We start from the raw sequence: 12,609 nt of genomic DNA on the forward strand, positions 1-12,609 counted from the left end.
TCTTCATCCACAACAACTCTTTGCATGCTTCTGTTAGTGCTATGAATTCTGCCTCAGTTGTTGATAGAGCAACACACTTCTGCAATCTTGACTGCCATGACACAGCTCCTCCTGCAAATGTGATTAGATACCCTGATGTGGACTTTCTCGAGTCAACATCCCCAGCCATATCTGCATCGGTATAACCGAGTAATACTGGCTTCTCATCTCCAAAGCATAAACATACTTTGGTCGTACCTCGAAGATACCTGAAAATCCATTTCACTGCAGTCCAATGTTCCTTTCCAAGATTTGAAAGAAACCGACTCACTACTCCGACTGAATGAGCAATATCTGGCCGTGTACAAACCATGGCATACATTAAGCTTCCAACTGCTGAAGCATATGGAATCTTTTCCATCTCTTCCTTCTCTCCATCAGTAGAAGGGCACTGTTTTGAGCTTAATTTAAAGTGATTAGCAAGAGGACAACTAACCGCTTTAGAATTTTCCATTTTAAACCTTTGAAGTACTTTCTCAATGTACTTCTCCTGTGACAACCATAATTTCTTGGTTCTTTGATTTCTCGTAATCTTCATACCAAGAATCTGCTTTGCTGGTCCCAAGTCTTTCATAGCAAAAGACTTACTTAGCTGTTTCTTCAAGCTATTAATTCTGACAGAATTTTGACCAACAATCAACATATCATCTACATAGAGCAAGAGAATAATGTAGTCATCATCAGAGAATTTCTTTACGAAGACACAGTGATCTGAAGTGGTCTTTTTGTAACCTTGCTCCCCCATAACAGACTCAAACTTCTTGTACCACTGTCTTGGTGCCTGCTTCAAGCCGTACAGGCTCTTCTTCAGTTTACAAACATAATCTTCTTTCCCCTTTTTTATGAAACCCTCTGGCTGCTCCATGTATATTTCTTCTTCCAAATCTCCATGTAGGAAGGCAGTCTTTACATCCATTTGCTCGATTTCCAGATCAAAACTGGCGGCCATTCCGAGCACTGTCCGAATGGATGTCATTTTCACAACTGGTGAAAAGATTTCATCAAAATCAATACCCTTTCTTTGATTGAATCCTTTCACAACCAGTCTAGCTTTGAATCGTGGTTGGGAGCTGTGTTCTTCCTGCTTGATCCTGAACACCCACTTGTTCTTCAAAGCTTTCTTTCCTTTGGGCAACTTTACCAGCTCAAATGTTTTATTCTCATGCAAGGATTTCATTTCTTCTTGCATGGCTTCAATCCAGTTCCTTTTGTGTTCACTTTCCATTGCTTCTTCAAAGCATTCAGGTTCTCCCCCGTCAGTCATCAATACATATTCATTTGCTGAATATCTAGTAGATGGTTGTCTGACTCTACTAGACCTTCTTAATGTTTGAGAACCTTCCGGTGCTGGTGGCTGAACATGAACATCATCAAAATCTTCTTCTGGTTCATTTTGATAAGGAACTTCTGGATTTTCTAACTCTGGCTCTTGTTCTTGTGGAACATTATCTTCATCTCCAACTTGTCTTTGTTCTGTTGTTGGAGGAACTATTTGCACATCTGTTGAATCATTTTCAGATCTATCGGCAGCTTCCTTCTGAGTCGTTTCAACATCTTCAATAGTCTGATTTTCAACAAATACAGCATCTCTACTTCTTATCATCTTTTTCTGGAGTGGATCAAAAAATCTATAGCCAAATTGATCTTGGCCATAGCCAATGAATACACATTGTCGAGTCTTGACATCAAGCTTAGACCTCTCATCCTTAGGAATATGCACAAATGCTTTGCAACCAAACACCCGCAAGTGATCATAGGAAACATCCTTTCCTGACCATACTCGTTCTGGAGTATCATACTGAAGAGGAACACAAGGTGAACGATTTATAAGATGAACTGCTGTAAGAAGAGCTTCACCCCAAAATCTTTTAGACAACTTTGCATGTGAGAGTAAACATCGAACTCTCTCCATCAAAGTTCTATTCATCCTCTCAGTCAAACCATTCAACTGCGGCGTCTTGGGAGGTGTTGTTTGATGTCGAATACCATGCTCTTTGCAGAAAGCATCAAATGGCCCAGTGTATTCTCCACCATTATCTGTTCTGATGCACTTCAGCTTCTTGCCTGTCTGTCGCTCAACCAAGTTTAGAAATTGTTTAAAAACATCTAAAACTTGATCTTTGGACTTCAAAGTGTATACCCAGGTCTTCCTAGAATGGTCATCGATAAATGTAACGAAGTATCGATTTCCACCATATGACATCGTCAATGGTCCACACAGATCTGAATGTACAAGATCTAACACATTCTTCATTCTGGAAGGTTGAGAAATCTTGAAGGCTACTCTATTCTGCTTTCCTGCCATACAATCAGAACATTTCTCTAAATGGACTTTATCCAATCCAGATAGCATGTTGTTTTTTACCAGAGTTGTCATTCCTTTCTCACTCATGTGGCCTAGTCGTTTATGCCACAATTCAACTGCACTGTCATCCTCTGCTACATTAAAAGCATCTCGGGAGAGCTTCGCATGCATCACATACAGCTTTGGATCTTTCTTTCCATTTGCTATCACCATGGAACCTTTTGTGAGCTTCCACTTCCCATTTCTGAAGGTGCTACAGAAATTTTCATCATCAAGTCTGCCAACCGAGATTAAATTTGAATGCATGTCTGGTACATGCACGACATCTTTTAAAATTAATCTCGAACCATTTTCTGTCTCCAGGCAGATATCTCCCTTACCGACGACTTTCAACAGTTTACCGTCTGCTATCTTGACCACACCCAAATTTTCTGGTGTGTAAGATGAAAAATTCTCTCTCCGGGATGTTGCATGAAGTGTAGCCCCACTATCAATTACCCAACTGGTCTCTTGGGTTGCAAGATTGATAGTGTCTTCAATGAACAGTTGGAATTCAGCAATGACATTAGCTTCATCATCACTGCTTTCTTCTTTCTTTGCCTTGCCTTTGATCTTCTCTTGATCACTTTTGAACTTCCGGCAATACCTTTTAATGTGCCCCTTCTTCCCACAATGATGACACACAATATTGGCAAATTTGTTTGATCTACCTCTGCTCTTATCTCTTGTATTTGTACTTCTAGATTGGCTCCTCCCTCTGGACTGGTTATTTCTTTTAGCATCTGCTAAAAAAATGTCTGACTGAGATGAAGAAGGATTCTGTGCTTTGCGTCTCATTTCTTCATTCAGAACAGCATTTTTAACAAATTCCCAGCTAACTTCACTCTGTGGTGTAGAGTTTGTTATTGATATCTTCAGAGTCTCCCAAGACTCTGGTAAGGAGACAAGCACCATAAGGCCGAGTATTTTATCATCAAATTTTATGCCCATATTTGATAGCTGGTGAATAGTCGCCTGCATTTCACTCAAGTGATCTGCTACAGAAGTACCTTCTTGGTATTTGAAATTCATCAGCTTCGTCAAATAAAATAATTGGTTGTTGCCGGATTTTGAGGCATATAGCTGTTCAAGCTTGTCCCATAATGTTCTGGCGTGAGTCTCGTTACAGATGTGGTTGTACACATTATCATCGACAAATTGTCGAATATAATCACAAACTTGTTCATGCTTGAAAGCCCATTCTTCATCAGTCTTGTCTTCCGGTTTGCTTGAACCAAACACGGGCAGATGCATTTTGGTTACCATAAGGAGATCTCTCATTTTATTTCTCCATATATGGTAATTTGCGCCATTTAGACTGATCATTTTGCTCGTTCTAGCTTCCATGACTTTTTGAGTGAATAGTAACAGTATATATAAATAGTACTAGTATACGAGAATAGTAAATGTACATGTGAATAGTACCTGTATGTGTGAATAGTACTATACGTGAATAGTGCTGGGCTTAACGGGCTCAGCAACAGTAACGTCAATAGTAACTATTCACTATCAACTACGAGTTACTATTTTTACTATTCATCACTAAGTCGATTTTGCAACGTCTTTCCGAGCGGACTGCACCAACGGATTCGTCATAATTTTCTCGTCTTCGTGGTATATTTATTTTCAAAATATATCCACGGATCCGGTACCGCTATCTGACCGGCTGAACCAGGCTCTGATACCACTTGTTAGGATACCGGCAATAAAAATACGAGAATAATTAAGCAGCGAAAATATTAAAATTGGGACACGTAGAAATTTACGTGGTTCACCCTCAACTGTTTAGGGCTACGTCCACGGGACCAACTCCGAATATTTCTTCCACTATTAAAAATAGTAGGCTTACAAAGAGAGTAATACAAAATAGTGGCACTCACAAGTGTTTCCCAAAAACACCCAATAATCTTCACTATTTTCTAAACCCTTCGTTTTAAGAACTCTTTCTTAAAACTCATAAAAACTCTCTATTTTTCTCTCACGTATTCTTTCGTTGCTCTTGTTGGTGCGTCTGTGCTGAATGCTCCTGCCTCTATTTATAGGCAAAGATTTGAGAGAGCCGTGCATTGCTCATGCACGGCTCTTCATTATTTTCAACTGGCATGCCAACCATTCAATGGTTGGTTGCCAACCTTTGATTTTTTTTTTTCTTTTCATAATTGTGTGGGTCCCACTTGAGTGGGCACACCACCACCAACAAAAGGAGCATCTTAAACATACAAACCACAAGCTTGAAATCCAGAAGCATTGGCAATAAAATCAGCCACAAAATTGGTTTCCCTATAACAATATGAATCACCTGCATCACCCACTGCCTATGCATAAGTACCAAGCACCTCGCCGCCGCCGCCGCCGCCGCCTCCACAAACAAGCAAGACCAAATGCTGCCATTAGGAGCAGCAGAAAAACTTTGCAAATGTTTCAAAAGCCGGCGATCATTATTAAGATTGAAGGACAAAGGAATCACATTATCAGCTCTAAATAAATTATACAAAAAGCTAAGTTTTATATAAATTATGTATCTCATCATTGAAGTTTATGAGACAAATTTAACTTTCTAATTTCATTTTTTTTATCGATTTTTTTTTATTACCATATTCATTACACAATCACCCTTGTCTCCTTTATCTTTCGGATCTCATCTGGCAGAAGGGGTTATATATGTTGTCTATGTGATCAGAGAGGAAAACAACTGAAAAAATGTCGGATTACTTGCCTGAAGAAGTGATCATACAAATCCTACACAACCTACCTGCTAAGTCCTTGATCCGATTTACAAGTGTTTGCGAGTTATGGTACTCTCTCATCAAAAACCCTGATTTCATTTCAACCCACATTGCAAAGTCCTCATCAATTGGCATCAAAAGCAACCCTAACCCATTACTCCTATATCACGTCTATGCCAATCAATATTCTTTGGGTTTTGATCTTCAAGGGTTCGAGGAGTACATGCATTTTCCGTTCAAGTCCGGCTCCAGATTCTTTCGCGCAGTGGGTTATTCTAATGGCTTGTTATGCATCTTCGATAGAGATTTCGCTCTGGACAGGTATTAAGACAAATTCATTCTTTGGAATCCCTCTATTAGAAAATCATTCACAGTTCCCCAACCCAATTTTGCCTTTTCGGCGACCTGTAGCTTCTGCTGTGATTATGTTGGTTTTGGGTTTGATTCTAGCACTAATGACTACAAAATCTTCAGAATGATGATGCATCATCTATATTTCTGTCAAAACGTTCAAGTACCTGATATTCAGATCAAAATTTACTCATTTAACATGAATTCTTGGAAGATTATCACTAGTAATGTGCCGGCATATTGGATAGAAAACCAAATGTTACGTCTGTGCGCCTCACAGAAACATTATACAGCAGCTTACGTGAATAATGCTTTGCATTGGATCGTGAGTTATGGGAAGGAATCCACAGAGGATGATGATGTTGGCAGGCGTACCTATAGTTCTATCATGCTGTTTGATATGAAAGATAAGGTTTTTGGTGAAATTATGTTGCCAAATTGTTTGGCAAACCATTCTGCATCTGGATGGTCTGTTAAGGCATTTGGGGACTCATCAATTGCAGTTATTGGAAGATATTTGAATAACTATTTCACTCATATATGGCTGATGAAAGAGTATGGTGTTGTGGAGTAATGGGAGAGTTTACCGCAGGTTGATGATCAAAAGAGAGGGAGAGTAAGATTCTTGGGGTTTAAACAAAATGGAGAAATCATACTGAAATATTTTCGCAGACAATCAGCTTGTCCAGTTGCAGATGCTTTTGTTGACACTTATGTGGAGAGCCTAGCATTAATTGACAAAGGAAATGCTGTAGAAAAAAAATGTCCAAAAAGAAGCAGAGAATCCAACACAGAGTTTAGTTCTGTTCTTTACTCTATTTTCAGTATTATCTTTGAATTAATTAAATTTTGGCCTTACCTGAAATGAAAGTGTCAATGTGGCAGGGGTTTGTTGTAATATTATGACAATTAGAAAGCTAGAAAGGTTTGGGTTTTCTTTAAGTGCAAAGTAGTAGTATTTTTCAAGTGTGCTATGGTTCGTATATTCCTGCAGGATCATAGAGTTCTACATGGATTGTCGTATTTCTGAAAGGATCAAATCACAAAGAGTTACTGTTGTCACATGATTTTAGATCTAGATCCCTTTGGTTAATGTAGGTAATAAAATGGAACAATTGCTGTTTGACAAGAGCAGGTTTTGATTGTAACTTCTTTTAGATAGTTTTGTATGCATAAATACTCAATTTGACCCAAAATTAAATGGACATAGAGTAGAGTACTTACGCACATACTCAATTTTTTCTTTAGCTTTTGACATGCCTTTTTACATATGAAGGCAACAGTTCAAACTTCTATGGGCAATAATTTCTCATTGGTGATGTTTCTCTGCTTATTATCGAACTGCATTTACCTTGTATATGTGATGTCTGCTAGCTTTTAACTTTTAGTTTTTAGTTGTGTTTTATTAAATTGGGATCTTGGTTTATTTAAGCTATTTTGCAAGTTGCCATTTGGTTGCTGCAAGCCGGCCATTTATCCTCTTTCCTTACACTTTCTGATAAGAAAGACTGTTTTATTTTTGATAGACTGTGACCTATTAGTTATGAAGCTTGCTGAGAAATGACTGAGAATTATGGAGCATGTATGTCATCTATGTGAAGACAATAGAAGTGAATCAAATTATGCTGAATTATTGAGAACATGTGGGCTTTTTCCCAATTATTTGGATTAGAAAAGAGGAATTTTATTGAATCTGCTATAATTAGCAATTGATATGCTTTTGTGTTTGCTCTGGAATGAAAAACTTTATTCAAACCTGTTTTTATTAGATTACAGGATTTTCAGCTTTAAGATAAAACAATGAAAAGAAACAAATAATGTTTTATTTTTCCATCAGGGCCATATGAATCCCATTTAGGTTAATCTGACATGAAAGCACAAAGGATTATAATTGTCATTCCAGATGAATCACATTTAGGTTAAATATGCTTTGAAAAAATTTGCAAAATTGTTAACCCTCCAGGATAATCTTGCTTGCATTGGCAGGCTAACTCGTCTGGATTAGAAAAGAGGAATTTTATTAAATCTGCTTTAATATCCGATCAACTAATAAACTGTAATTTTTCAATTGATTATTATTAAGAGTATTTTAAAATATTTTAAATTTTATTAAGGTTGATATAGAAATTCTGATTATTTCCTCTTTCTTCTCGTACTTATATAAAGTATAGATTAAAAAAAATACATTTATTGAACTTTCTAATGGTATAATGACGCTAGCCAAGTAGCAGAATTGTGGCCACTGAAACTAGGGGTCAGCAATATTTCGATATGATTTGAAAATTGAGTCAAATTGGATCAATTTATTTTTATCCGATTAGATTATATATTTTAAAATTGCGACCAATTTAATAAAAAATAATGTTTAACTTTTTATTTTAATTCGTTATTGATGCATCCGAATGAATTTTATTTTACATTTAAAATAATTGACTCAGTTCAGAATAATATATCTAATCTTCAATTGAATCAATTTTCTAATATTCAATTTTGATTACTATAAAATACATTCAGTTACATCGAACTAAACTGATTTGATTTGATCAGATTCAATTAAACCAAATATTCACCTTTACCCAGAACCAAAAGCTGGATTAAAAACTCCCTCCTCTTTCAAATCAAATAAAACCATGAATACCCATAATATAAAAGATTGGGCATGGCTTATTCTGATACGTAGGAAAGCAGTTATGAAGGAAATAATTTTGCTATTAATAAATTTTAAAAAGAGTAACATTGAGCTTAAATAATATAATTTAAAATATATTATAAAAAATAAAAATAGAAATTTTAAAATGATTTATTTTGTATTTATGAGACAGGGTAAAAATTGAACTCATGGGAAAGGTTGAAGTTTGACGGGCATTTATAAAAGTCGATGGGAAAAGTTGAACAGTTTTGATCAGATGGTTCCTTTTCTCTTTCTTTCTCATATTCCCAATGCCTAGATTGCTTCCATTACTGTAGCTTGAGTTGAGAAGCTTTCGAGCTTCCCTTTTTTTGTTTTTTTGGAAATTTTTATTTCAATATCCATAATATAATTATCCTTGTCTTCTTCATCCTTCTTTTCTCACCTCACTAATGGTTGTGTATGTGATCAGAGTGCAAAATGACAGAAGAAATGTCGGACTACTTTCCTGAAGAAGTGATAATACAAATCTTACACAACCTACCTGTCAAGTCCTTGATTCAATGTACCAGTGTTTGCAAGCTGTGGTACTCTCTAGTCAAAAACCCTGATTTCATTTCCACACAAATTCTAACAACCTCAGCCATTAACATCAAAAGCAACCCTAACCCATTATTTCTGTTTCACGTCGATGCCAATCAGTATTATTTGAGTTTTAATCTTCAAAGAGTTTAAGGAGTACATGCATTTCCCTTTCAGGTCCAGCTCCAGATTTTTTCGCACTGTGGGTTATTCTAATGGCTTATTATGCATCTTCGATAGACATATCGCGGTGAGCAGGTATGAAGACAAATTCATTCTCTGGAATTCCTCTATTAGAAAATCGTTCACAGTTCCCCAACCCAATTTGCCTTTTCGGCCACCTTTTACTGCTGCTGTGATTGTTCTGGTTCTGGGTTTGATTCTAACACTAATGACTACAAAGTATTTTAATATGGAAAATGCATGTCGACCTTTTAAGGTAATGTCTTAGAATTATTGATATGATCTACAACTTAAATCATAATAGAAGATTTATTAGTTGTAATTTTCTAATTAATAAGAAAATTAAATATAATAAAACAAAATAATTCAAAAACTTATGCATATATTTTTATGAATGTTAACTCAGCATTATTTTTGTTATTGTTATCTTTACATTGATTTAAAAATAATCCATTAATCAAATTACTTACAGTTAATGTTTTCTTTTTTATTGATTAATCTTTTTATTTTTTTTAATAGAAAAAATTTATTTGAAAATTACTTAATATATATAGTAGAATAATAGAGGAAAACATGTTTAATTAATTGATTCATTTTATATTTAAAAAATGCATTTTACTTTTTCATATTATTATTATCTTAACAAATAATTAGTGTCATGAAAAACTAAAAATAAAAAGGATAAAAGAGATTTCATGATTCGAATTAAAAAAAAAAAAAAAAGACACTTAAAATTTTAGAGGAAAAATGTTATGGAAACACTTGACTTTTGGGGGCTAAACTTGAATAGATATAAGTCGATTTTAATCAAGAAATCAATCTAAATTCAAAATTAAATTCTAAATGGAATTATTAAATTAATATTATATGATAAATGCGTGGACTATCTGGTAGATCATTACATAAATGGTCACTTTTAACGAGAATTATTCAATTTCTAATCCAATCAGAATGAAATTTCAGATTATCTAAATTCAATTTAAAATTTAAAAATTTAAAATGAACTTTTTAAGGGATACAAAGTTTATAGAGTGAGTGAGTAATCCAACTTAACATTTGGTTTAAAATTTGTAATTTCATTTTAAAATCTTTTTTTTAAAAAACATTTTAAAATCTTTTTATAACACGCGATTAAAAGTGATTTAATTTGAATATAAAAAAATAAAATTGATCTATCGGGTCGTACACGCATTATCTCACTATTTCACCTGGCTCAGGCTGACGGGTTACACGATGTTCTATATTTGATCAGAGGAAAACAACCTAAGAAATGTCGGACTACTTGCCAGAAGGAGTAATCATACAGATCTTACAAAAACTACCAGTTAAGTCGTTGATTCGATGTATTAGTGTTTGCAAGTTATGGTACTCTCTCATCAAAAACCCTAATTTCATTTCCACCCAAATTGCCAATACCTCGTGGATTAACACTGAAAACAACCCTAACCCAGTACTTCTACTTCACTTCCATGCCGGTGAATACTCTTTGGTTTTTGATAATCAAGAGTTGGAGGACATAACACTACATTTCCCGTCCAAGTCCGGCTCTAGATTCTTTCGCGCAGTGGGTTATTCCAATGGCTTGTTATGCATCTCCATCAGACACACGAGATGTGATTATGGATCGGATAATTACAATGACGAATTCATCCTCTGGAATCCCTCTATTAGAAAATCATTCGCACTTCCTCAACCCAATTTTACATTTTTGACCAGCTGTCACTACTGCAATGATTATGTTGGTTTTGGGTTTGATTCTAACTCTAATGACTACAAAGTCTGCAGAATGAAGGTGCACCAACCTTACTGTGAAAAAATTCAAGAACCTAAGATTCAGATTGAAATTTACTCATTTAATATGAATTCTTGGAAGATTATTACCGGTAATGCACCCGAACGATTTGATAAAAAACAAGTTAACACCTGATTACCATGTGCATCCCACACAGATAGCAGCTTATGCGAACAACGCATTGCATTGGATTGTAGGTTATCGGGAGTTTGATGGTGGTGTTTTTAGGAATCCGTATGTTTTTATTCTGGTGTTTGATATGAAAGATGAGGTTCTTGGTGAAATTTTGTTGCCAAATTGTTTGGCAACACATATTGCATTTGGATGGTCTGTTAAGGTATTTGGGGACTCATCAATTGCAGTTACTCACCATGAGTTCAATTCCTATGTCACTCCTGTATGGGTGATGAAAGAGTATGGTGTTTGGGAGTCATGGATGAATTTACTAAAGCCTGGTGAGAAAGAGAGAAGGAAAGTAAAATTGTTGGGGTTCAAGAAAAATGGAGAAATTGTATTGAAATTTGGAAGTATTAGACGTTCTTTTTCAAGAATAGATAATTTTGTTGAAACCTATGTGGAAAGCCTAGCATTACTTGACAAAGGAAATGCTGTAGAAGAAAAACATCAGAAGATCCAACACAGAGTTAAGTTATATTCTTCACTCTATTTTCAGCATTATCTTTGAATTAATTTAATTTTGGCCTTGGCCTAGGTTTAAATACTGGATCTGCTTTAATCAGCAGGTCTCTACTTAGCAATTGATTTGCTTTTGCATTTTGCTCTGGAATGAAAAACTGTATTGACACTTATTTTTATTAAATTGCAGGATCTTCAGCTTGAAGATAAAGACAATAAAAAGGAAGCAAAGAGAAATAGCCTACATTAATATTTTCTCAGAAATATTTTTGTAAGTGGGATCACTGCATTAAGGTTTAAATGGGTTAATATTAAGTGTTGAAAGGCCTTGAATTCTTTGAAGTCTCATCCAAAAATATGAGTTTCAAACTCAACTCTGATCCATTTTGTTTGGACATTTAACTTAGTGGCTTATGCTTCTATGATTGAAACAAATAAAGAGTTTATTTTATAATGTTTGCCAATTGCTATGCATGCTTGAAGTTTGTTTTATATTTCTCATGTTATTATTTGTAATTGTGTTAGGATTGGTTGATTTCATCTACTTTGAATGAAACAATTATCAGGATTTTATGTTTAAAGCTATTTTGATTTTCTGGTGTATAATTCAAGTGCTAGAAATAATTAGATGGTATTTTATTTTCTCTTCAGGAGGAATTTCCATATGGGTTAATGTGTTGTGAAAGCACAGATGATTGTTAATTGTCATTACAGATTATTTTTGTGTGCTTAGTATTTTCTTTGGAATATATATGCATAGTCATATTTAATAATTACTTGTGGTTAAATAATAATAAATGTAGATATCCTATATGTCATAGCATGTAATTAAGTCTTAATAATAATAGTTATAAATAAAAAGACCTAAACTATAAAAATACCTTAAATTTATTGATTTGCAATTTTATTCAACAATGATTTTTGTATTTAAGACATTTTGAACTTATCAACTTTTTTTTTCAACTACATCTTAAAATTAGAGTCTAAAAATAAAATCATGGCATCCGGAACTTGTAGACCTGTTGTTTTTATGATTAAGTAATATAAAAAAGAGCCTCACAACTACATTTGGATTAATCACACAATTGAGTTTGGGCTAACTCAAGCCTTTGTTGTTTCCTATTTTGCATTCAGTAGGTGTAGTCCCTGGTGTAACCCCTCTTATGCCATAGTAATCTCCCTGGAGAATAAATTTGTGCTTTAGCTAGCTTTCTGGAGATTAAATTTGTGTTTATATCCTTATCCGGAGGGGTTGAGGTCACTTAGCACCTTGTTAGCAATTTAGCATAATCCAAGTTCATTTGTAAAATATATTGATAAGTTTGAA

General features: G+C 34.8%; 2 protein-coding genes across 2 annotated transcripts; both read left to right on the plus strand.

Annotated features, from left to right (window-relative positions):
- Positions 1–4,554: 4,554 nt before the first annotated feature.
- On the plus strand, positions 4,555–6,589 carry LOC105633204 (F-box protein CPR1). The gene is given in 1 exon segment (XM_089723592.1): positions 4,555–6,589. A coding segment is annotated over 1 exon segment (951 nt). The 5' UTR covers positions 4,555–5,083; the 3' UTR covers positions 6,035–6,589.
- Positions 6,590–10,602: 4,013 nt separating this feature from the next.
- LOC105633205 (uncharacterized) lies at positions 10,603–11,737 on the plus strand. The gene is made up of 2 exons (XM_089724261.1): positions 10,603–11,289; positions 11,473–11,737. The coding sequence occupies exons 1-2, from the start codon at positions 10,741–10,743 to the stop codon at positions 11,530–11,532; spliced, it is 609 nt and encodes a 202-aa protein (XP_089580387.1). The 5' UTR covers positions 10,603–10,740; the 3' UTR covers positions 11,533–11,737.
- Positions 11,738–12,609: the final 872 nt, after the last annotated feature.

Source organism: Jatropha curcas, chromosome 7 (genome assembly GCF_041381405.1).
Source record: "Jatropha curcas cultivar XTBG-Jc1 chromosome 7, XTBG_Jcur_1.0, whole genome shotgun sequence".
Lineage (NCBI taxonomy): Eukaryota > Viridiplantae > Streptophyta > Magnoliopsida > Malpighiales > Euphorbiaceae > Jatropha > Jatropha curcas.